This window comes from Lepidochelys kempii, chromosome 2, assembly GCF_965140285.1.
Source record: "Lepidochelys kempii isolate rLepKem1 chromosome 2, rLepKem1.hap1, whole genome shotgun sequence".
NCBI classification, from domain to species: domain Eukaryota; kingdom Metazoa; phylum Chordata; order Testudines; family Cheloniidae; genus Lepidochelys; species Lepidochelys kempii.
The window spans coordinates 111372887-111399587 of NC_136381.1; the positions used below are offsets into that span (position 1 = coordinate 111372887).

The 26701-nt window shown below is 41.6% G+C and overlaps 1 protein-coding gene and 1 long non-coding RNA gene across 5 annotated transcripts in view; one reads left to right on the forward strand and one right to left on the reverse strand.

Annotated features, from left to right (window-relative positions):
* The window catches only part of JARID2 (jumonji and AT-rich interaction domain containing 2), a 307495-nt gene that overhangs the window by 251624 nt on the left and 29170 nt on the right, over positions 1 to 26701 (forward strand). For all 4 annotated transcript variants that reach the window (XM_073331951.2, XM_073331952.2, XM_073331950.2 and 1 more), the window contains 6 exons: positions 76 to 305; positions 7096 to 8113; positions 12529 to 13022; positions 18514 to 18606; positions 19167 to 19285; positions 19480 to 19550. In XM_073331951.2, the coding sequence (XP_073188052.1) occupies positions 76 to 305; positions 7096 to 8113; positions 12529 to 13022; positions 18514 to 18606; positions 19167 to 19285; positions 19480 to 19550 (2025 nt within the window). The remainder of the gene's footprint in view (positions 1 to 75; positions 306 to 7095; positions 8114 to 12528; positions 13023 to 18513; positions 18607 to 19166; positions 19286 to 19479; positions 19551 to 26701) is intronic.
* LOC140906968 (uncharacterized) lies at positions 17531 to 26137 on the reverse strand. Its single transcript, XR_012157320.1, has 3 exons — positions 25216 to 26137; positions 20812 to 20926; positions 17531 to 18948 (listed from the first exon to the last, which is right to left on the reverse strand). It is a non-coding gene; the product is annotated as an uncharacterized LOC140906968 (long non-coding RNA).

Below are 26701 nucleotides of genomic sequence, written 5' to 3' on the forward strand. Positions count from 1 at the left end.
CAAATGTATTTTGTCTTTTTTTCCCCCTCACACCCAACCCCCATCTCTCCACTACTTTCCCTTCTCACTTCCCAGTCTTCAGTGGGTCCAGCAAATCAACGAAGGAAAAAGAAACTACCCATAAACACAAAAGCAAAGAGACCACACCGGGGAAGGAGAGGAACAGTGAACACAAGGCTGAGAGCAGAAAAGACCAGGCTGCTGCTAATCACCATCCTACTACAAATACTGGCTCCTCAACGAAAGGGTTCACTGCTAACAACCACCACACTCTTCATAGATCGGCTCAGGACTTAAGGAAACAGGTAATGTGTTGTACTCTCATTTGGGCACATGCAATGCATGTGCTCATAAAGTGCTAACCCTAGTACGCCACCCCCCACTGAGGTAACTTTGGAATCTTTAACCTGTGGTATGAAGAAAAACAGGGAGTTGACTTTGAGTGTGAGAGAAGTGAGAGAGAGGAAAAAAAACATTACATAAATGGACAGACCCCCATTGCAATACAATACACATTATTACCACACCTTCACATTACATGAGGGTATACGTAGGGTATTCACATTTGTTTTTTATGAAAACTGTCCGGCACCCTTGTTGGTCTCTCTGCTGATATTGCCAAGGTTGGCTGAACACAGAGAATGACCTTTTTTTTTCTACAGGTGATCCTCAAACAGGTTATGTTTGAGAGTCATTGGCATTGCAGGGAAGCTCGTATTATCACTGTTTGTTGTATTTTACTTGGCCAATAGAAACTCAGGAGTCTACTGAGAGACTACTTGGAGCTCTTGGAAACTCATCTTCCCCTTACCTGCATCCTAATATGATATTCCAAACTGTCCCCGCTCTCAGTGGCAGTACCGCCGAAGTCTTCATATGGCAGCAGGTTTGTTGACTTTCACTCTGCTGGAGAAGTTTTAAAGGACCGATGGCCTCGAGGTTGTGGCTTGCCACTGACTGGCATTCAAAGAGGAAGTGTTTCCATCCGTTTTTTGGCAGTTGGGGCAGGAACTCCTAAAACAGCAATTTTCAAGTAATGTTTCTTAAATTATTTAAAAACCCAGCTCAGTGCCCTTTTAAATCCTTCCACTGGTTGCCGTATGTAAATTAATCCAGTCTAAGGCTTGTTGAAGGTGGTGCATGGGATGAGAGGAGTGCAGCAGGGGGAATTTGCTGCTCTTTTGGCTTAGTTTCTCTTTTCTTAATGGTTAGTTCTGCAACATGCCATTTCAGAGATAGTTTGTTGGAGCATACAGGCTTTCCCTCTGGATAGGCTGGCCTCCCATAGAGCTACAGTCTGGATTTTGCATGGCCCTCCAGGCCTTGGATGGGCACCTGCTAGGTTGGGCCATTAGATATTGAAAACAGCAGAAGGCAAAACACTGTATCCAGTGCCAAGAAAATACCTGCTTAGTGCAATGCTATGATAAGGTTCCAGTCCCTCTTAAATTGCCTCCTCTGGCTCCCTTTTGCCTCCTGAATCAAATTAAAGTTCTTCATTATTGCTTTTAAGGCTCTCCACAATGTATATCCCTCCTACCTTTGCTCCTGTTCCTCCCCATCACACTTTTTGCTCATTCTTGACTGAATGCCCCCTTCTGTCCTTTGCCTTCTTCCATGTGGCTCTCTATAACCTCTCTGTACTCCTCTCCACCTAAGTCCCTTTTCAAAGCTCACCGCTTTGAGGCGTAAGCTATAGTGTTTATATGTATTAAAACGAGACATGTGCCTTTGTAACCCTTAAGATGCTTGAGCTAGGCTGCAAGCCAACTGTATGATCATTTTGTGTTCACCCTTGTCTTCCAGCTCTGACACTCGTATTGCCTTCCCCCCCCACACATACACCACCCCGTGCTGTCATATTTTGTTATTTTTACATTAATTTAGCTTATAATTTCTTTGGGGCAGGCTTAGTCTTTATCTTTTTGCATAGCACCATGCATATCTAATGCTATATACAAGTAATAAAAGAAAAGCTAAGGGATGATCTGTAAATGTGCTGCATAAGATACATATTTCAATTTGGAATATGCTTTTAAGCTTTGATCTTACTTGCTATGAATGAACACTTGAATACTTACACTTATTATCAAAATTGGATAATAGCAGTACGAACTAGATACATAGTGACAGATTATTTAATCTTTGTACAATACAAACATCTAGTTAATATTTTGTGGTTATAGTAAACCTTTTGTAATACATGAATAGCATTTGTTTTTGAACCACAATAATCATAGCTAAAATCAGATTTGTATAGTACAGAATTTGAGCACTATAGGATTCTGACCAGGAAATTCTTTTTCTGTCTTTCTCTAATAGGGATTTTGGCATATGTAACCTTTAGCAGTATAAAATGAAATTAGCGATAGTGTCAGCTATTCCTAAAGTACACGGTTGTTACTGGGGAAAGTAACTCTGATTCTGAGATTGCCAAACAGCAGATTATGTGCACAGATACATTTGTATTTCACTTTTTACTATCTATCCTATGCTATTTAGGGGATATAAGTGAAATAACTTCCTCCAGAATTCCAATTTAAATTGGGCAGTTGTGTGCATTCACAATATTAGAGTCTTTGTCATGCTACAATAAGAAAGACACAGATACTAAAAATGATCCTCCTGTATTCCTCTACTGTTCATAGTGCTATGCAAACATAAAGTAATCTGCCTCAAATATAGTGATCATCTTAAAACTCAAGAAAATAAAAAGGGCTCAAAGTGGAGACAGTTTTTGTAAGCTTAAAATTAAATCGGTAAAAAAACCCTTAATTTTCATTCCACAACCCAATACTAGGAAAAAAAACCTGGCTCCCTATTTTTATGGATCTGCTGATAACTTGACTGTTACTAACTGAGCTATTGTAAAAGGGCTAGTTACTCATATACGGTGATTTAACCTGTTGCAAAACACTAACCTTGCCAGTTAGTGGGGACACCATTAAATTTCTGATTCTGATAAGTCTTTGTTGAATTCTTTAGTGTTCTCCAAAAAGAGGAGAGTTGTTTCATTAGGATGCCAGCCACAGGACCATTCTATTTTTGGCATGTTTTTGCTGGTGGTGACGGCAAGGGATGCTGAGGGGGTTAGTTGTCCTACAGGAAACAAAGGTAGAGAGCATCATAGACCCACAAATGTTTCTCTTTCTCTCTCTCTCTCTCTCTGGTGTTGCTCGCTCTGCCTTGCTGTCTTCCCCCAACCTCCCCCACAACTCCAAAGGAATTGTAGGGAGAGGAAATCTAGTTCAATAGGGCCCTCTGTTGGTCTAATAGGATAATTTAGCTCCGCAAAACTCCAACTCTGTACCAATGCAAATGAATGAATAAACAAATGAGAAAACTTGAAGTCTTATGGGGCTCAAACAATTACAATTATGTATTTTTTTCTAATAAGCTATGTTTTGTTTTTAGAGAAAGAGAGAGAGTGTGTGTGTGTGAGGATTGATCCTAGGTGCTGTGTAGCGGCATGTGTACACCAATGTACATCTAACAAACAGTCTTGAAGGAATACTTAAACTCTTTAATTAAAAAAAAAAAGTGAGGAGAGACACTATGGCAGTGGTTCTCAAACTTTTGTGCTGGTGACCCCTTTCACATAGCACGCCTCTGAGTGCGGACCCCCTCCCGCCCTTGTTTTTAATTTATAAATTAAAAACACTTTTTATATATTTAACACCATTATAAATGCTGGAGGCAAGGAAGGGTTTGGGGTGGAGGCTGACCGCTCGTGACCCGCCATGTAATAACCTCGTAACACCCCTAAAAGGTCCCGACTCCCAATTTGAGACCCCCTGCACTATGGAATCCATTGGATTCTGCATCCGTTGATGGCTCCTCTGTGAAGACCAGAAGATATTGCTGCAAGACTGTGGGATGGCCCCATACAGTTTAACATTAAAAGAGCCAGCAAAATTCCATGTGGTAGGAGAGTACTTTGGTTGGTACCATGAATAAGAGTGGTGTGAAGACAAATAAATAAATAAATAAATAAATATCGACTAAAACCGAGAGGGTAGCTGAAAACTAGAGACAAGTGTATTTGTATGCCTGATTTCACTGTTAGCACACAACTTTAACGAGTGATGAAGGCTATTGTCAATCACTTTGTTACTACCTGAATTAAATTGACTTCTTTCTTATGTGCTCAGTATAAGCACTGCTGCGGGATGGAGCTGTGTCACTAGACCCCATGTGGTGAACCTGAGCAGCTGGGAGTGCGGTCAATTTATTAGGCTGACTCTCTGTGTGTGTATGTTTGGTTTGGCGGTTATTGGGGGGAGACATATCAACTGTAGAAAGGTAAGAAAATGCCTACCACAATTATTTTGTTTTCTTTGGTACCAAACATCTGTTGGATCCTGAGAGACAAATACAGGCAAAGGAAGCTTAGGTGGGTGCTAGCCAGACAGAATTTCACGTTTGCCAATGTGAAACCCTGAATCCACCAAACACTTTGTTAATGGCTATGACCACGTTCTTTGTTCCATTTGTTTCCAGTTGAAGAAGCTTGTTGCAGCCTAATACAGTTTGAAGCATGGTCTGTTCTGGACCATAAATATTTGTGTATGTAAATACGCCAGGTGCATACTCTTTCTACATATGGGAGGTAGCTGTGGGCTTCTTGGGAGGGAGGACAGAAGAGTAAATGAAGCATCTCAAAACCATAATGTTGTAGCTAATCTAAAAAGATGACAGGTCGGAGGAAATTCTCAAGTTCTCTTTAGCCTTATAGGGTTGGCTTACTGCTGGGGAATCTAGAAGAGAAATATATATTCAAATGTAGAATACACTGGTACAGGTATAATGTTGAAAGCATACTGAACCATCTTTGAAATAACTTTGTAGGGAGAACCGGGATTTAAAACGTTATGCTCATAAGGTAGGGTGGAAGGTTAGTTAGCATTAGTCAGATGAACCCCTTCAGCTTCATAACTGGCTCTGAGAGATCTATGTTCTTGCTATGCCGAAGCATTATAATGGCACTAACTGGTTGCAGTTTTCATAATAAATGCAATTTTCCGGGGATTTATATCTTGGCAGTTTTAATTCTGGCCTAAAACTCGTAAAGGAGTTCAATGGTTTTTTGCCTTTGGGAAGGGAAATGTTTTAGGTGTCTTATCAAAGTTGTCAGGATCCCTCCATTCTCCCTCCATCTGTTTTTCTGAGGCCATGTGTCACAGTTACCCTCCTACGTGATTGCCTGGGATTTCCTTTGAAGCCTCTACTAAGTAAAAAAAAAAAAAAAAAAAAAAAAGGCCAGAAGGGGATGCTCAGGGTACACCCTGACCATCAGGGGCTGCCCGTATAGCTCTCCCAGTCACAGCTCGTCCAGGGAGCGAGAAACCAAAAAGACTCTTACTCAGGTCTCACGTTCAGCACTTCCCAGGTCATGGGGCAGGCTCGGAAATGCATTTTTAATTTTAATTGTAAATTAAATGGTTAATTTTTAATATACAATATAAACCCCCATTTATCTAGAACGCTCACAGGGAAACCTGAAACCATCAGGTAAACAGGTCTTCCTTAGAAGAGTCTGGCTTTGGTTTCTCTAACTGTTGGAACCATGTGCAGAGGAAAATGCTGGCTAGTTTTAAAAGGGCACCATTCCAGCTCCCAACCTGGAGAACAGCGGAGAAACTGTGTGGAGAGTGTGTGTGTATGTGTGTGTGTATATATATATATATATATATATATATATATATATGTGTGTGTGTATATATATATATGTATAGTACAATCCAGGGTACATAACTAAGAGGGAGGGCTTGTCTTCTAGAGGCTAGAGCAGCAGAATGGGAGTCAGAACTCCTAGGTTCTCCTTACCATTCTGCTGATTTCACTGTGTGACCTCAGCAGGTCATTTAACCTTTTCTGTGTCTCAGTATATCCAGTAGTAAAATGTGAATAATAATACTTGTCTTTATTGCCGTGGGATTATGAAGTTTAATTACTTGAAAATGGTTTTGAAATACTTGGAAGGGCATTTATAGAGGTGCAAGGTATTAACTGAGTTTGGGTTAAGCATGGTTATACAGTATGTATACCCATTGTCAGTACATATATAGAAGGTCTGGACTTTGGATATTTGGGGTGGGTTTTGCATTCTCATAAACTGCTGATGCCCAGTTAATGATAAGAATTTAAGTCTGCAGTGTTTAAACTTGGCTTCCTAAACTTAGTTACTTAAATAGAAGTGACCTGGTTTTCAGAAGTTCCCTTGGAAGCCAGCGATCACTGTCCATGCTCAGCACTTCTGATGATTAGGCTGTTACTTTTAGTTTCCTAACTGGGTTTAGATGCATAACTTAAAGCACTTGAGTTGGATAATATGATGTAATAAAATATACCGTATAGAAGTAAAACTGCCCAGATATAAAACTTAAACAAGTATCTGCACGTATCAGAACTACTGTACAAACTCCTATTCTGTATTCACAACTTTAATAGAGTGCCTCCCGAAACTCAGTATACATGATAGACTGGATCCTTCATGGCCATCCTGATCTGTCGGGTACATAGTGTTTCAGAAATACAGACAAACAGATGTTTGTGTTTTGAATATAAATTTCAGATTTGTAGATTTATAAATTTCATATCCGTGAAGGAGAGGAGTGGGTGGGTATTCTGTGCACCTTCCATTGATGTTAACCAGCCATGTCCATCTCAGTAGTTATAGTAGATACAGTAGAGTGGTTAGTTCTTTTTAGTTATAGACTTAAGCATCCATCCTCATGATGCTATCTGGGACTTTACAGTAGATAAGGAATGGGGTAGTGTTCTTAATGCATGAGTCGGTGATCCTCTCCTTAAGGCAGAGGTACCTGCCTCATACTCTGTGACAGTGGGCTTGACTTTATTTGTTTTCAGTTCTGGTTTTATTTTAAAAAGTGTCCAGATCCTGCCCTTCTCTGGGTGAAACCTGTGATATGCAGATTGCCCTAAGGGGGCCATATCTTGCAGACCTCACTTAGGAGTCAGGTGTGCATGATTTGGTTCTCTGTAGGTGTCTCCATTCAAATAGTCTTTTATTAATTAGTTTTTGTTTTCTCTTTTCTTCCTTCTGCTTCCTCCACAATACTTCTGGCTTCCCAGGTTTCTAAGGTCAACGGAATCACTCGATTGTCATCTCCAGGTGCAAATGCAGCCAGTGCCAAAAAGATGAGAGAAGTCAGACCTTCACCATCCAAAACTGTGAAGTACACTGCAACAGTGACAAAGGGAACCGTCACATACACCAAAGCCAAGAAAGAACTGGTCAAGGAAACCAAACTAAATCACCACAAACCCAGTTCACCTGTTCACCATACAATCTCAGGGAAAACAGAAAGTAGCAATGCAAAAACCCGCAAACAGGTGCTATCCCTTGGAGCGTCCAAGTCTAATAATATCGCTGTTAATGGTGTCAAGGTCAATGGCAAGTTGAACCAAAAGGCATGCACTAAGGAGGTGGGGAGACAGTTGAGGGAGGGGCTGCGCAATTCTAAGAGGAGGCTGGAAGAGACAAATCACATAGAGAAAATACAGTCACCCACCAAGAAAATGAAAGGGGCGGTCAGCTTGACAGAAGCTGTGAGCAAAAAGGCAGCTGTGGAAAAGCCCTTGCTGAATGGACATGTGAAAAAGGAAATGCCAGAGAAGATTCTGGAAAGAAATAGGCCGAAAAGAGCCACTGCTGGAAAGAATACTCCAGGGAAACAAGCACATGGTAAAACTGAAAATGCCTCCTGTGAAATTCATTCTACCTCTGAAACTGAGTCCTTGCACAAGCCACACGACTCAACAGGAAAGCACGAAAAGGGTAGTAGCAAGTCTGGGTGGGCAATGATGGATGAGATTCCCATCCTTCGGCCCTCCACGAAGGAGTTCCATGACCCGTTGATATACATTGAGTCAGTCCGAGCTCAGGTAGAGAAGTATGGGATGTGTAGGGTGATTCCTCCTGCAGACTGGAGACCTGAGTGCAAGCTGAATGATGAGATGCGGTTTGTGACACAGATTCAGCACATACACAAGCTCAGCAGGCGCTGGGGACCCAACGTGCAGCGGCTGGCCTGCATCAAGAAGCACCTCAAATCTCAGGGCATTACCATGGATGAGCTCCCACTCATCGGTAAGGGCTGTGGCTCCTGCTGGTCTTTTGCTTCAGTTTATAAGCCTTGTGCAGTAAATTTTGTGCTTCATTTGATTTTGTGATTAATTGAATCCCTGTGAAACTGCAGGATGCTGGATTTTCCTCTGTTTATTCATAGACCAGGTGCCGTGCAGGTGGGTATAGTGCAGGCTTCTCCATGCTGATTCACTTAAGCACGTTAATACTGTCTAATTCTTCATTGATTTTATCTAGGGCAAAAGGCTACATAGGTCTCTCTATTCAAATTTCAAGACCCTCTCTTTTCTCCCCACTTACTTATAAAACTAATAAATATAAATATTAAGATTCTTGATCTAAAGTTACACTGGAAGTTTTTAGGAGTCTTCTGTTTACAGTTTATGGAGTGCTGCTACACTAGAAAATGAATCTGACTTTTCCCATCTCCAGAATTCCTTTCAAAAGCTTTTAACAAAAAACAAACAAACACAAAACAAAACAAAAAAATCAACCAACCCAACCAAAAAAAAAGTCGTTTGAACTGACTTCTGTTTGGTTATCCAGACACTTAAGATCACAAATTTCTAGTGACCTGCAGACATTTAACAACCATTAAGTGTCAAGAATAGGCAGTAAAATGTGGTTCATTGCAAAATGGCGGTTTCATTATTTCTCCCAGCAGGTAGCTGCCATGGCTAATGCCTGAGTGAGAATTGTTTATTTAAACGAATTCTTGGTTTATAGTCTGCTGTCAGATATGACATAAGTAATAGAAAGGTGACAATGGCTTGTAAAGAACATATATGCTAGTTAAGGAAAACATTTTAATCTTTAGGAAAATTATCTTTAAATCTGCTTTTTCTAAGCAGCCTAGAAAATATAATAAATTTATCTTGGTTGCTTCAAATTTTTATTTAACATTTCTTTTTTAGTAACTTCTAACCAAGTTATAATTCGGAGACCTTTAACAGTACAACTTCAGGCACTGCTTTTGTGATTGAGGCATTATTCCCTGGGAGGCAGCTATGCACATTACTTTGTTTAAAGACCTCTCCTTTCTTTCTACCTCAAGTGTACACAACATTTTTTTCTCTGTTAAAACTTTATTTCAGTTTTCACAACATGAATACGTGAAAAGCAAGAAAATAAAAGAATTCAGACATTGCAAGATTATAATATTAACCAAGAACACCTCTGTAATGTGCAGTACAATATATCAGCAGGATTTAAGAAAAAGGAGAAAAGATTAGTATTCTACAGTACAATCCCTGAAGAAAAGTAGGATTGCTGTAATATTAGGTTGTGAGATCAAATGCTCAAAAGTTCAGGGAATTCCAAAAGTTAAGATTACTCTAGCAGCATTAAATTGATCCTTTGGCATTTGATATCTGTAATGGTTGTATGTTAATAACAAGGAGTATTAAATTCACGTTAGATTGGCAAGGGAAAGAGGAAAATACAACATGTGCAATATGGCAGTGTTAACACTCCTGATGCAACATTAACTTTTTGATTATATTTCCTGGCTCTTGTGTACCTGATCTCACAGCTTTATGATTGTTATTATTAATCTTTTCACATTTAATTTCCTATGTATTTTAAGTTTCAAATTAAAACAAAATGTTGAGGAGAAGGGGAAGAGAAATCTGAAGGTAATCAGAGCACACAGATTAAAAATATATTGGCTTCAGCAGTAGAGACTTTAAATTCTTTGAGATAACAAGTGTGCGCACACGCATATTCCTGCTGTAAGGACCAAATCCCATTTCCACTGAAGATCGTTGAGTTTTGCCATTGACTTCTTTGGGGCCAGGATTTGGCTGTAAATGCACGCCTGAAAATTTGTTTACATTTTTTTCCACTGAGCTTGCTCAGTATTGCAGTTTTCAAATAATCCCAACATTGTCAAATCAAAACAATTTTTTAAAAAACAGTCAGAGGAGAGTCCTTAGTAACCCGTGCCAAGTTTCCAATTTCAGCCATTTGCGATGAGCCCTTTTAAAAAGAAAAAAGGGGTTAAATTTTTTTCCATCAAACTTAAAATATATATTAACCCGCAGGCAGAGGCCAGTCTCTTTGGAAGTTTCACCCTAAAAATGAATGTTTCAGAAAGTTATGGCCCTGTGAAATGGAATTGTAACTGAAACCATTTAACAATCTTTAACGAGGGCAGGTGTTATGAAGCACCCACAGCAGTACAGCATACTTACTCAGTGAGAGAACTCCAGCTCTGACATTCTAAAGTAGCTTCCATCTTGTTGTGCTTGAGAACATTACATTTTTAAGCAGGTGATGAAGTGTTTTGAGATTGGTGATTTAAACAGAGCGTGCAGATATTTATGTTGTATTACAAAACCATTTAATATGAAACTGAGCCACTCATCTTTCAGAACTGAAGGGATGTTACTCAGCTTCATACAGGCCATATACCTTCCATTAGTTTGTCAACGGTGTGCATGAGCAAAAAAGCTGTGTGTTGCTTGAGTGCTATTTTTTGTGAAGGATTAAATGTAACAGAACAAAAACCTCTCAAATTTGTTTCCTTTCTCCTGTGGTGTTGCTCTCACCACCCCTCTCCTTGTAGGTGGAAGTTGCACTACTTTAACTAGGAATGGTTGCTAGATAGGACATACTTTTTCTGCCCTTTGACCTACCCTAGAGCTTTGTCACACACTTGGAAAGTCGTTGCCTATTGTTTCAGCACCAGTACTGAAACCATACTCCTGGGGTCTAGCCACGGGCATTCTGGTCATCTAACCAGTGATGTGCTATCAACATTTTAATAAGGGACTCTCCCAAAAATGGTCTGCCTCCGTTGCAGCACTGTTTAAAAACTGCACAAAAATTTTCCATGTGTCTCCAGGCATCTGAGCCTCGTCACTGAATTTGCCTCGAAGGAAGGAGCTGAAGGGTAGGGAAAAACTGTCAAGGAAGAGAATGGAGGAGATAAGAAATCTGAGGACAGCTATGAAATACTGTAAGACAGTATGGCTAATTTGCGGGAGATGCACGCATACTGCTCAGATGCTATACTAAAGGGCATAGTAGAAGAATCTGAACAGGACAGACGGTTGACTGGGCTTGAGAGGAGGTAGCTATCATCACAGCAGTGGAGGAGTCATTTAGAATGATGATACTTCTTTCTGTTTTACAGTACTGTTTCCAAGCCATATTAAATTCACATTAGAGACTGCTAATCCTTAATGTTTCTCAGGATGGAAAGAGGAGACAAGGATGACTTGGGAGCAGTGTTGATGACAGTAATGTTGTGGTTTTAGTTTTTCCTATAGCAGTTGTCCTTATTTATGGGCAGTTTTTGGTCAGTTTGTGAACCTTTTTCTGTTGATGATTAATTCTGTCCTTTGACTAAATGTGATACTGAGGTTTTCTTTAAAATTTTTACTTTTGGATGGAAAGTTTATCATTAATTTGACTGTCTTTATGCTAGAATTTAAAAGCTTTTGTATAGTCTGTTTTTTTTCTTTGATTGAAGTTTCCCAGAAAGTAATGAATAATTCTCCTGATGATCTTCCAGTTTCCAAAAACTAATACACAGTGTAAAATGCAAATGACCATCTTTACTAAATTACTAGAGGATGCCACTCCGTGGACCCATCTGGAGCTTTTTACTTTAGATCAGTCACATTTCGTCTGTTTGAGTTGACAGAAACATGTTTGTGATGCTTATGGAGATGTGAATCTCCATTTTCCTCAGTTTGTTGTCCTGGTTTTCCCTTGTTTTTGTTTACTTATGTACAAAAATGGTTTGTTAATGTTTGTCTTATATAATGCTTCATATTTTGAAAATGTTGTACAGATGTTAAAAACTCTGCACTACACCTATATAAAGCTGGTTGGGAATTTTTTTTTGCCAGAAATGCTGGTTCACCGAAACCAAAACTTTTTGTGGAAACTCAGTTTTGACTAGAAGTTCACTGGGAAGGTTTCTGAGTGGATTAAATTTCAGGGAGGGCTGGGGGTGGGGTGGGATAGAGATTGGGAGGCATGACCTCAGAATAGCTTGGTATCATTAGGGTATTCACCTTTAATATGGGAGACCTATGTTCAAGTCCCTGCTCTTAATCAGGCAGAGTTGGAGCTTGATTTTGTCAGGTGGCAACTGAACCCAAAAGGGAGGCCAAAAGTAGCTGTGGGGAGGGTTAGTGAAAATATGATCCACTTAATAATCTTGGCAATCCGAGTATTTTAGTCAGAACTTGGGCACTTTAAAAATGGAAACACTGACTGTTTGACTGTTCTATTCTGTTTTCGTATCTGCATTACTGAGGATTTTGAGAAAATAGTGTCCCACCTGAACAGAAACTGATATTATATAAGTAGTAAAGAAATGTTGAATGCAGTCTGCCAAAATTTTTCCTAACTGTTTCCTGTGTTTCCCTCTTCCCTCCCCACCACCCCACACACATGGACTCCAGGAGGCTGTGAGCTAGATTTGGCCTGCTTTTTCCAGCTGATCAATGAAATGGGCGGCATGCAGCAAGTGACTGACCTCAAGAAATGGAACAAGCTGGCAGATATGCTACGAATCCCCAGAACTGCGCAGGACAGGCTAGCAAAGCTGCAGGAAGCCTATTGCCAGTACTTGCTCTCCTATGACTCCCTCTCCTCTGAGGAGCACAAGAAACTAGAGAAGGAAGTCCTGCTGGAAAAGGAGATCTTAGAGAAGAGGAAAGGTCCTTTGGAGGGACACTCAGAAAATGCCTATAAGTTCCATTCCTTGCCCCGGTTCGAGCCCAAAAATGGACTCATCAATGGCGTGGTTCACAAAAACGGCTTCCGTAACAAGTTGAAAGAAGTTGATATCCCATTGAAAACAGGCAGGCGGCGACTCTTCGCTCAGGAAAAGGAGATCGAGAAGGAGGAGGAGGAGAAGGGAGTTCTTAGCGACTTACATAAGTGTATATATAAGGTAGTAAAGACCACTTCTGTTGATTTTCTTCTGTGAAAGCATTGACACGGATGTTCTCTGTGCTGCACTGTGGTGAGACCCAGCTGGAGTCAGCCAGTGGGCCACAGTGTTTTTCCAGCGTCAATGGCTGGATTATTAATTGCTGCAGGCAGTTTGATGAGGGGGTATTAACTCCATCCTGATTTTACTGCAGCTTGACAAACTAGAAAATGTTATTTTTGTGGATGTGCTACATAGAACACTAGTCCCCCTCCATCTATGGAGTTGGCTCTTTGTAAGAAATACTCTAAGCAATTATCCTAGCAGACACAACATTTATTTTCATTTTTTAGTGACGTTTAAAGTAACGTTCTGCTCTCTCACGCCTGTTTCTTGCCAGTTGCTCAATGAGCAGAGTACCACTCCCTTGATAGAGCCATCAAAACTAATGTAGCTAAAAATACACACGATTTAGAAAGTGCAAATTGAAATGCAAACAATATTTTCAACCATGATGCCAAATTTTGCTAAGCACAAATGGTCATAATGCTTGTTCCTCCAGCACATTTAAAATCCGTTTACAAAGGATTGTTGTCTCTTTCATTGTATTTTATTGGCAGCCTTCCACTATTGAGCAAGAATTGGCATCACAACTTGCAGTGTACTTTTTAGTTCGATTGAATTATTTAGCAGTGCTGAGAGTGAGATATACAGTACTTACTGTCTGCGGCCAGTAAGCTGCTATACCACTCCTCCCTCCCCAGTCTCTCTCCTGTCACTATGAAATGAAAACAGATAGCATTCCCAGTGTTACTGTCCGAAGTAGTTTTTGTTAAGCTAGTTAGAGACTGACTAAGCTCATGAATTGCATTTAAGAAAGTTCATTCACATTTCTTCTGCACAGCAATGCATTAGAATTTGTCAGATGAAGAGCGTACTATTCTGGGGCTCCCTTGTCACTCCCGTGTTAAAACAAACTGTTAATGATGTTTCTATCACATTAAAAGATACAAGCCTTATCTAATGGCAGCTACATTAATGATATTCCCTGTGCATAGTTAAAAGGCCTTTTTTGTACTTAATATCTTGAATTTAATAATAAATGAAACATACTGATCTTCACATACAAAACACCACCCCACTGCTTGCCAGTATAAAGTCCCCAAGTTACATTTTAGAGGGAGATGAGAGATCATACACAAAAAGAGTGAGTCTGTGCAGAGAAATATCTTAATCAGCCATTACCTGAACACTGTAATAATAAGCCTGAACCTGCTAAGTTCTGATTGCCTCATGCAAAGTGCTAAACGCTCTTAAACTCTCATTGACATGCTTTCAGAACGTTGTGGAAGGCTCTCAGGACTTCGCAATGTCAGACCCAGTATAGAATCATAGAAATGTAGGACTGGAAGGGAGCTTGAGAAGGCATTAAGTCCTTCCCCCAGCACTGTGCCATGACCAATTATAGGTTTAATAAATGTACTTTTAAAATGTACATGTGATTTAGCACGTAAACGATTAAATATTAGTGAACTTCAGGGCTGACATGATTCATGCTACCCCCATCTACCAAAAGCAGTCAAGATACAAGAACCAAACCAGACCATGAAGTCTTGAATTACAGAGTGGTACTGTAGAGAACATTGCAACGTGTTTTCTGCTTACAGCCAAACTTGCAATCCTCCTTAAAACCACACACACAGTCAGACTCAAACCTGTTTGAAAATTGGTATGGGCCAGGGTAGAATATATGATACATATTTGAGAATGTTTGCTCAAGGGGTTCCAGAGACACAGCCCCCCAAAATATGACCTCCTAGCCTTAAACTCTGGCTCTGTTACTAAAATCACAACACGTCTTGTATCTTTCTGTACAGAGGTAGGGGAAAAAACATGCAGTGAGAACTGGTGTCTAGCATCGAGAACAAGCTCTAAAAGTTAACTCTCATTTTTGTTTTTAAGATTATATTTTGTTCTTGACTCTGCAGAATGAACAGCTGCCCTGCTGTGAGTCAAGTGTGGCTCCGAGCCACAGTGTGCAGATTCCTTAGCTGAGCTGTACTATTTATGGATTAGAGATAAGGTTGTGTGGTTTCATTATGAATGAAACAGCACTTTAACTGCAGATCCCCTGGCTTGCATAAGTGTGTTTTCTGAAGGGGGGAAGGGGGGTGGCATTTCTTATCACACTAACATTCTTTTGGGGATATGTGAGAAGACCGTAAGTGAATATTTCCTAATATTTGAGTTTTGAAGCCTTATGTTCCAGAAGGGTATAGGGATAGGAAGGTCCTATTGTGTGACAGCAACCTTAGCTCAACTTTAAGAAAGGTTTTTGTAAATGAATAGATTAGGGCTGGAAAGGACCATTGTGTTCATTGGTCGTTGCCTACATTACACAGGTCATAGAATTTCACCCGGTAATTCCTGCATCAAGTCTAATATCTTGTGGTTGTATTGGGGCATATTTTTAGGAAGAGACCACCAGTTTTCCAGTACAGTTCTCACCAATGCCATATACAGAAGTACTAAAATATTTTGATAAAATACTTGAATAGTCATTGGGCCAGAGAAAGAGAGAGAGAGGGTGTGACTTTGTTGCCTGGTGACTTGAGAGGTGGGAGAACCCAGGGTTTGAGTCCCTGCTCTAATGACTAATTATTTATACAAAGTGAAACTGCTTCAGCAGGAGATATTGATACCCCCATCCCAGAATAGCCAACAGTCTGGTGGTTAGGGCACTCACCTGGGAGGGAGAGACTGGGTTCCAGTCCCTGCTCTAGAGCTGGGATCAAACTTGGGTTTCCCACACCACCACTACCTCTTCCTTCGCATGCCTAACTCCCCTGGCGAGTCTAGCAGGAAAAAAATCTGGGTTTGGATGTTTTGTTTGGATAATGACAAAACAATTAGTTTAAACTAAAACAATTAACTAAAAATGGCACAAACTCATGAAATGTTTGGTTGACCTGAATTTGGGTTTTTCAGCAAAAAAAAATGTCTGAAAAATTTCATCTAGCCGTAGTCTGGGCACTCCTGACCTGAGTTCATTTTCAGGACTCTTACCTTTTTCTTTTCTCTCCTTAATAGTAATGTAGGTAGAATGAAGTATCACAATATAATTTTGCCATTCAGCTATTCTTCTGTTAAGGCTCTTTACTGCTTCAAAGATTTTGCTTAATACTTCTAAGTTCCTAGAGGATCCTTAGTATCAACTGTTCAGATCTTCTCAGGGGCCTCAAAAGGTGTTTTGCACTTCAGTAATAATTTTGTATTGTGAGTCTATTTTCAGCCAGCTCCATTTTAGAGTGCAAAGCCTTAAAATATTTTCTCTTAATGATCCTCAAGAAAATATTGTCATATTTTTCATGTAGAAAGCTCATCAGCCTTTATATATTTTGTGACTTTTGGGCCGAGGTGGAGGATATGAAATTTTTTGATTGAGAAAATCAAGAACTTCAATCTTTTTAATAATTCTGTCCACTATTGTATGTAGGTTTCTTCCCTATGATAGGGCAGCCGCCATCTCAGAATTTGGAGGACATAGTTAATTTTGGAGGATCAGTCCTGAATCCTATTCTCTTTTGTATGACAAAGTGGCAGGCAAATCTTCTTAAACCTAAAAAGCTTCTATAGAGCATTCGTTAGCAGCTTGTCATCAGGGAAGTATATGTACAAGTTTGAAGACTGTAGGAGCAGAGCGATTTGAGGATTTGTTTTCAAAGCCTGCCTCCATAAAAGATTCACAAGGGCAGTAAAAGATGAAGGAAATTGCTCATTGTATCACAGACCATCCAACTTAGAGATTTATGAGAGTCTGGGGCCCTGGGCATTTTACAGACTTCTTGTAGCAGCTAATTGCCCTGCATTCAGTTTAAAACCAAACAAAAACAAAATGTTAGGACCATTGATGTTTTAGCAACAGACTTAGTCTCTTATAGGAAAAAGAAAACAACAACAAACTGCTGTGTAATTGTCCCTGGTTTACTCTTGGGTAGAGTTCTTGCTCAAAGTAAGCAGAAATACAGTCTTAGCAATTTAGCAGATCATGTTTCACCATTTAAAAAAATAAAAACAAAATAATCCAACTAATTAAATGTTCATTTACCAGAAGTTTAGATCCGGAGGGGGTGTGGAGTTGGTTCTTAAGTTTTCCTTTATTTTTTGAGAGGAAGAGGGTTGGCAAATGTGAGGGAAGGTAATTTGGTGTCAGAGGAAAGAGAGAGGTAGATATGGGGACAAGGGATAGACTTCATGTTTGTAAAGCAGGAATTCCTTTTTAACTTCCTTTTTAACATTTCTCTTGTACATAGCCTGGCCTAGTACAATCAGTACATATCACATTGGCTAGACCAAAATATTGCAAGGTTTGGTGGCAGGGTGCTGTCATCCTTCACATCCCTTAGCTTTCAAGGTTATTTTCTTAGTTTAGAGTGATGGAAGAACTTGAAACCTAAATAGAGGCTGCATTTTCACCAGAGGGTATAGGCAGGTTCCAATGTCCCCAAGCCTTAAAGGGGGGGGCATGTTTCCTGTCTCCACACAGTCTCTTTTCTTGTAAGCCTTAACTTGGTCTCAGATAATACTAACATAAAAACACTTTTAAGGCTTATTTTACACATTTCCAAATTTCAAACTTTGGATCATACACTGAGAACTTGACCACCGTATTTTACTGAGATCTTTGGCAACCTGGTTGCAGATATACAAAGGGCTGGTGCTATGTCTTCCTATGGATCTCTCTTAGATTGAAAATGTGTTTATTATTATATGTGTGTGTGAGCATCTAATATATAAGAATAATATACATGTAAAAGAATATTCAGAAGTTTGCTAAGTGTTGTATAGAACAAAAATAAGACAGTTCCTTGTCCCAACCAGCTTACAATCTAAAGGACATCATGCAGACAAAGTAGTGGAGGAAGGAAGCAACACACATTTTATTATTTTGCTTTTGTAAACCCCCTGCCCCTCCATACCAATCCCTGGTCTTCATAATATTGTTGTTGAACCATGCCTTGCTGCCTTGTTGTTGTACATGCAATTACTGAATATAAAGTATAACTTAGCTCCGAGTCATCCTTTTTGTGTCCTCCTGTTCTCCATGTAGTGCATGTTCTATCATGAACAGCATCTGTTTGCACAGAAAAATAGGTTAAATGAGGTTAAAACACTTTTCCTAAAAAGAGAGACCTTAAAAATGGAAACTGACTTGGTGGAAGTTTTAAAATGACATCTGCATAGGCTCACTTGCTGTATCAGCTGCTGCTCGCCATGATAAAAGCTGGAGTTCCCTACTGCTTTTAATGGCATTTGAGATACTTGCTTCAGGAAGAAATGTATATTAGATCAATGGACTCTGTTGTACCTATTCTTAGAGAACATTCTGTCCCTTCCCCTCTCCTGGTCTTGGGCTGAGGAAGGTAAGGTTTGCACAGTAAATAACACTGGAGGTGGGGGGCGAAGGTACCATTTTTATTTTCACTTTTAATCGTGCTCTCTTGATTCACAGGGTAGGTCTGTTTCTTTAACAACCTTTTACCGGACGGCAAGAAACATCATGAACATGTGCTTCAGCAAGGAGCCTTCGGTAGCTGAAATAGAGGTGAGGGGCAAGAGAGCACTTAGGGATGGGAAATCTTTCCCTATGGAGGATTTAGGGATGGCTCTGCAAAGTTAAATCACAAAGTGGCACAGTAGACTGCTTGAAGGTGTCTGATGCAGGAAGAGAATGAAGATGTTGTCTCTGCTCTTCCTTTTGACATTACTTAATATCTTCAATAAAGGTACTGACAAGTTAAAGACAGGCAGGAGGGTTGGTTGGTTTTGTGGTTGAAGCACCAGCATGGGAGTCAGGGGATTGGAGTTCTGTTCTTGTCTCTGCGAAAGTCTTCCTGTGTGAGTTTGCACAAGTCACTTAAGCGCTCTGTGTCTCAGTTTTCCCCATCTGTAAAATGGAAATAAACAGTCTTCAAAAGGGATGTTAAGTCTTAATTCATTGTTATTTTTAAAGTTCTGTATATCTGTCTCTAAGAGGAGATGTTTTGTTGGAGCAACACTGAGTGTATCAGTGGACTGTAACCTTCTGTTAATTGGTGAACATTTAAAGGAATTTTCTCACTGTCCGTTGGACTAAAAATTTACTACTGCCTTCTTCTGCTATAGCAAGAGTACTGGAGGTTAGTGGAACAGAAGGATTGCCATGTAGCAGTGCACTGTGGGAAAGTGGATACCAACACACATGGGAGCGGCTTTCCTGTTGGAAAATCTGAACCATTCTCAAGGTAAAGTTAGATAAATAATCTGGATTTGTATGGTATTTTGCCTCTTATGCTACAGTTATTCTATTCAGCACAGAATCCATATAAGACTATAGGTCAAAACAATGACTACAAATGTTTGAGATGAGGAGCAACTTTAAGACCAGTTTGTTTTTAATGCGGACGCATAATAATGTGTGTATCACTTCATTCAACAGGCATGGGTGGAACCTTACAGTCCTTCCTAATAATACAGGATCCATCCTGCGACACCTTGGTGCTGTGCCTGGTAAGTAGATCCCCCCCCAGCGTTCTGTGTGGTATTAGGAGTCAACAATTTTGGCAGTATCTGGAGTGGGCAGAATCAATTCTGTTTTGCTTTTTGTTCTGTGCAATTTTTACTGGAGAAGGCCACGTGTGTACCCACTGTTTAAAATTACAGAGGTGCAAGTGGTATTGTACATTTTAATGATTGGCATTGTCATGGCTACTGGGCGAACTGTGCCTTAGACCCCATTCTGTCTCTCTCGAGTGCCCACCTTACATGGTAAGCCTGGCTTTCTGCACCTCACTCTGGGTGGAATCATGCAGCCCAACCACTCTTAGATTGGCTTTGTGGGCTGCAGCCCCTTGGTTTCTAACCATGTTAATGACACAGGCCCAATTTGGTTTTGACATGTGAGAGTTTCACTTGGGGAGCCTGTCACAGCATATGTTTCCAGTGACACAGAAACGGCGCCTGCAAAACAAAGTATTATTTATTCATTCCTCAAAGGTACAAAGCATGTAGAGCAGAGAGTAAAACAATAAAAGGCCTACACTTATGCCTTAAACTTTCCTTGGCTGCTTGTGTAGGTACCTCTCAGCCCAGCTAATTCCCTCTGTAGCAGGGAGAAGCACACTGCCCTGCTGCAGCATGTTCCCCGTCTCTGTGCCTCAATCAGTCTGTCAGCTTTCCCCGACATATCTTGAAGAGCAACCTCTCTTGGCTCAGCAATCCCCTTCTCCCATCCCTTTTCTAGGGTCTCTGAGATTTAGGACTCCCTAGGGTTCCAATCTTTTCGCCTTGGGAAGAGCAACCCATTCCAGCCAGGAGGGAGCCAGACAAGGGGTATTCTGCAATTGATAGATTCCGCGCTTCAGAGCCGTCTCTTTGCCATTGTTTTGCTTCCTGGTTGTTTTCCCCTTTACAACTGCCTTTGATTTAACTCCTGGCCTTCAGGCAGGATAGTGTCACCCAGATAAACTGAGGGTCATATGATATCTATAAAAAACAATGCAAATGTGTCCCAGTTCTCCACAGGGATACCCAAAAAGCCTCCACTTGTTGCAGTATTTATAAGCATATTGGGTGGGGACATGATTTCCAATTTATCCTCAATCTGTTCTTTGAAATGGGCACTTTTCCTAGATCTAGACAGGTGCTGATTTGTTTTCTAACCCATATGGATGGACATTGCCTTGGAGTATTTTGTGTTTCAAGGCATAAAAAGCGATCTGTACGTTTAGAATTGATGAACAGTTGGGGTGATATACCCGTGGGCACTTACTTCTCCTTGTAATGTCCCTTTTAGTTATTACTTGTACATCTGTGTCAACGTTTTGCCTCAGAGTGATGAATGATTGAGATATTGCTTCCGTATTTATAGAATCTAGAACGCAGTGCTGGGTAAAATAATGACAAAATTTACTGTGAATATTCATTAGGACTTCATTCAAGTTTTAGTGGTTTAAAAAAAAGTGCACTGAAAGCAGAATTCACAATCACATATACAAATATCCGTGTTGGAGTACTATCACAGTCAGAGAACAAATACAGTTTCAAGTGACTTATTTGACCTATCAAAACTAACCTTGAATTTTGGGTATTGATGATCAATCCATAAAGTAGAAAATTAAAAAAGATATTTGAGTAACTAATAAATTCAAGGCCATTGCTATAGCCTGGTAGATATTTTATGACCTGAAAGAGTCTAAATTTGTTTAATCTATTATTCTTTGTGAATTATTCACTCTGCTCTGGTAGAGACAGAAAATTTTTCTTCAAGATGCATTGTCCATATATATTCCACTCTTGGTGCACATGTGCCCAGTACTCAAGTCTGGATTCTCTTGGCCAGCAGTGTCTGTTGAGGTCGTGCTTCTGATGGAGGATGTAAAGAGTAGGACAGCCCCAGCTGCCTCTTGCTTCCTTCTTACCTCCTTTGGCTATGAATTGGAACTTAGTGTCCAAGTCTCTTTGCTCCACTGTGAACTATGTAAATAGTTAATGATTAGCTTTAGTGTTAGTATTTGATCTCATTTCTTTTCTTCCCTTTTTGTAAGGAAACTGGTTTCTGCTTGCCTGGGAGGGTAGGGGGATCACTCTCTCTGGGTCTGGCTACACTGCACCGAGAGGTGTTATTGCAGCAGGGGTGGCATGCCCATGCTAGCTTTACTCTTGCTAGCACAGCTAAAAATAGCAGTGAAGGTATGGCGACATGGGCTGCAGCATGAGCTAGCAATCCAAGTATGGTCCCCTGTGGGCTTGTACAGCTCATGTTGCCACATCTCCACTGTTATTTTTAGTGGCCTAGATTTAAGGGTATGCCTATGTGTGCTGCAGTCACCCCTCGGACTGCAGTGTAGACATACACTATGACTGAACAATCCAGCCTTCAAAAGCTGCCCTTTGTGCAAGGCTGTCATGCCCCTAATTGATGGGCACACCAGATGAATATTGTGTCTGGTAAGGGGCACATTACAGAGAGATGTGCCATCTGTAGATCCTTTTCAAAGAGAACCCAGAGAGCTAGGGAGTCTTGCTTAATAAAGACATTTCTTTTGGAGAAATCTGTGTTCCTTCTCAGGCTCCAGGATGCTCAGGGCGGAAACCTCTGAGCAGTCATCAGCTACTCATGGGGCTGAAGTTCCTGTTTCTAAAGGTTATTTCTCCTTGTCTGGTAAAATGTCAGGTGATGGAAGAAAGACCACAAGGTTCATAAAGAAAAGAGATAGAGATTGCTCCTCACCAGGTCCTTCACATTAAGAGCCACAAATTGTTTCTAGTCTCAGAGGTCAAGGGTGACACAGGCCCCCAAACGGTCCCACTGGCACCCATTCAGGCACAAGTCTTCATGCCCCAGGACTGTCTTTTGTCGTACTGCATAAATGCCTGGTTCTGACTCCTCAGCATCAAGGCTCCTGGTTCCAATGCAGTCTACTTAATTTGACTTCAGTGCTAACATATGCACTACCAAAATCCAATACAGCATCTAAAGACGTGTTGGTCTCCTTGACACCAAATTCCCCACTACTAGTGGTGGGGAAGGTGCCTCCTCCAAGAACCAACAGCTGTCCTGACACTGGTACTGCATACATCTACAGTACCAGCCAAAGCACGTTCCATGGGGGCTTCCAGCACACCAATTGGTACAGCTCCTGTTCTGGAGGAATATGCTGCATTTTCCTAGTCTGAAACCACTAGGGGAGGTTTCACGAGGTTGTTCCTTTTCTAGGTATTCAGATAGTTCACACCTGAGAGAATGTCATGGGTTGCTTCCTATTACCACAGACACAGAAGTTCAAGAAGGGATATTATTCTTTGATACCCTATCCCTTGATTATCTGCCACTTTTGCCTACCAGCACTGTTGGCCTTATAGGGCTCCAAGGGAAATGTATCATGCTAAAAGGCCTGCGTCAACATGGGGCATTACAACTAGACCAACTGCTCCACTACCTGCAGAACAGACTGGTCAAGGCTCAGATGAGGAGACCCAGACAGAAGACCATCCTGCCCTAGTCCATATATCCTCAGCATCACTGGATGAGGTGGAAGTTACTGAGTGATTAGCTTCCACCCCAGATGTCTACAAGACATTCCACGACCAACACTGAAGAGAGCAGACCATTGCTACTAAGTTCCCGTCCAGGGACTTGAACAATTTTTGACAAATCCTACATCGGGTTCATTAGCGGTTACAAAAGGTCTCGGGAATCAGCAAAAATCAACACCAATGACCAGTAACCCAAAAAATTAGATGTATTTGAAGAAAAGAATTCTTCAACATTTAGCCTCCAAATGAGAATCATCATCATCATCATCCCCCCAAAGCCTTGTTGGGATTCTATGACCAAATTTATAGACAAGTTTCCCCAAGACCACGTATTATCATAGTTGAGAGTCAGCTCATGGCATGTATATCCCTACAGGCAGCCCTGCATGCTGCAGATACAGCCTCTAGAGCAGGGGTTCTGAACCTTTTTCTTTCTGAGGCCCCCCTCAACATGCTAGAAAAACTCTGGGGCCCAGCAGGGGGCCATCCGGACCAGAGGTGGGACCCTGGGGCATAGGCGTAGTTTGACTTCTATTTGGGGGATGGTGGGGAAGGGCAGGCAGGGCTTGGGCCATCTCTGCCCAGCAGGGTCCAGGGAGGGAGTGCCAGCTCCAGCCCCCTGACTCACCTTATCAGGCCACTCACCTGTTCGGGGCTGTGTGCCGGTAGCTACTGCCCGAGGGATCTGCTGGGTCCGGAGCTGCCTGGGCAGCTCTGACTGGCTGCATGAGCAGTCAAAGGAGGCTGGGAGCTGAGGAGCAGACGCAACCCCAGGCACCAGCAGCAGATGGGGAAATGCCGTGGCTGCCCACTCCATGGCACCATCAGTCAGAGGAGCAGTTGCCCCTCATTGCCTGGCTCTGTCTTCCTGCCTCGGATCTGGCCAGAGGGTGGGGCATGAGGGAGAGGAGGAGGTTGGGGGCTGGGAGGGTGGAGCTGCCCCCAGGACTACCCCACTCTGGTTCAGGCACTGCAGCTTGGGGGACAACACTCTTGTGCCCCTCAACTCCGCCCATCGGCTCAAAATTTCTGTCCATGGCAGCGGGGCTTCAGCCCTGCCGCTCCTGGCTTCAGGAGGATGGAGGAGCTCGGGGTTTCAGCCCTGTGCTGCTTCCCTCTTCAGCCCCATGGGGGGCACTGGGTTTCCGTGGTGGAGCTCCGCAGCCCCCCCTGAAAGGGCTCGTGGACCCCTGGTTGAGAACTGCTGCTCTAGATTATAGCCACCTCAATTGCTATGAGGAGATTCTCCTGGCGCCACAATTCAGGGATCCTTAAAGAAGCTCAAATAACAGTTGAGGATCTCCTCTTTGAGGAATTTGAACTTGTTAGTGTGAAAACAGATGAGACCTAAAGGCCTCGTATGCCACACTGAGATTTTAATGCTAACCATGATAGAGGCAATCCTTTTACCCTTAATACAGGCAGCCTGGAAACACCTAGGAAATGTCTGAAATTTCCCAGAAGGAAGTCATCAGGATCCACATCACCCTCTCTGCTGATCAACCTCAGTCGACATAAAGGCAGAAGATTTGACTTCTTGATCTAAAGCAAACCCCTTTGGCTCTTCCAATTATATCCCCTTCATTTGGGAATAATTTATTTCATGAATGGGTCCTGGAGCACCAGCAAAATCGACCGCTGGGGTCTTGCAAACTGAAATGTTATTCCATCCAGTTCCAGACCCTCCCCAATCCGCCTTTCTCATCCCTATTCAGGGACCCCTCTCATTGAAAGCGTGCTATATCAGAAGGTGCAGTCACTTCTCAGTCTTGGAGCAATGGAAGAAATTCATCAAGAACACAAGGGAAAGGGATTTTACTCTCATTATTGTCTGATTCCCAAAAAGAAAGGCAGTGGGCAACCCATTCTGAACCTCAGACAGTTGAACACCTTCATCTGCAAGCTCAAGTTCAGGATGGTGACTCTGGCCTCCGTAATTCCATGCTTAGATCAGAATAACCGGTACATAGCTCTCGACTTCCCGGACGCTTACTTTCATATAGCTATCCCACCTGCCCACAGAAGATATCTCAGGTTTCACGTGGGCAATTGCCACTAGTAGCAAAGGTCATCACCATTCAGCCTACCAACAGCATGAAGGGTATTCATAAAATGGTTGCTGGTGGTGGCCACTTACCTCAGGAGACAGGTAGTCCAAGTTTCCCATATTTTGATGACTAGCTCATTCATGAGAAGGTGCGCCAGCAAGTAATAGACTTCATTTAACAGACTCTGCAACTGTTCGCCTCTCTAGGCCTAAAAGTAAACAAAAAGAAGTCAATACGGACTCCAACACAAAAATTAGAATTTATTGCAGTCATGCTGGTCTCCCTAATGGTGATGGCTTGTCTACCACCAGAGAGTCCAAGTCATATTAGACCTACCTGTCGACCTTCATGTTTACCACAGGATATCAGTGAGAACTTTTTTGACTGCTGGGACACATGGCCCTTGCAACTTTGTAATTCAGCCTGCCAGACTTCTGTTGCATGCAAGGGTGTTTGAGATCTGTATTATGTATCAGCTAAGCTAACATTACCTGTCCATCCTAATACATGTTCCACCAGAAGTCCTGTCATTAAATTGGTGGAAGGGGCCCTTCAAAGTCTGCAATGGGACAACCATTCTCCCCTTCACTACCATCAAAAACATTGGTGACAGATTCCTTTACTTTTGCATGGAAAGCCCATTTAGATGATCACAAACACAAGCCACATGGACTCCTCAGGAAGCAAGTCTCCACACAAATGTCCTGGAGTTAATAGCCATTTTATGTAAACAAGCATTGGGGCATAAGGCTGTCTCCTTCATGTTAAGAGGGTGTACATGTTTGGAACTTTTGTATCCATCATGAAATTACTCTGAAGGCTGTTCCTCTCCCAGGAATACAGAATGTGCTGGCAGATCACCTTAGTGAGCAGTTTTCAGACACCCGTTACAGGTTGATAGGTTACACTTGAGAGAGAGGTCTTATGTTGTCGTCATTCCAGCATACACCTCTTTGCCAAAAGAGCAAAAAGGAAATGTCAAAATTTCTGGTTTGGACGGTGACTAAGTCAGGGGTCATTGCCTGATGCATCTCTAATTTCACGGTCATCAGGTCTCCTATGCGCTTACCCTCCAATTCTGTTCATCCCCAGTGCTTTCAGGAAGCTCAGATGGGACTCTGCCATAATGATCATGGTAGCTCCAGCATGACCAAGACAGTTCTGGTATCAGGCCTGAAGAATCTCTCCATTCAACCATCAATACACATAGCTCTCCAACCAGAGGTCATAATATGGAGGCACAGCCAAGTCCATCATCCCATATTCCCTACACTTCACAGCATAAATACTGGCTGACTGACTTCAGTAGAAATAAGCTGCTCATCTGCAGTACAAAGTGTCCCTGTCCACAGCAGAAAAGACTCTAGCAGACATACTTATGCTGCTAAATTGAAGAGATTCATGATCTGGTCATACCACCACCAGTTATCACCATCTCAAGCAAAGATTCTAGACAGACTGGAATTTATCTCCTGAATTTAAAGAACTCTGGACTATCTGTGAACTTGTTAAGGGGTCATCTAGCAACCATCTCAGCTCTCCACTGTCCATTGCAAGTGGCTTCTACATTCTCAC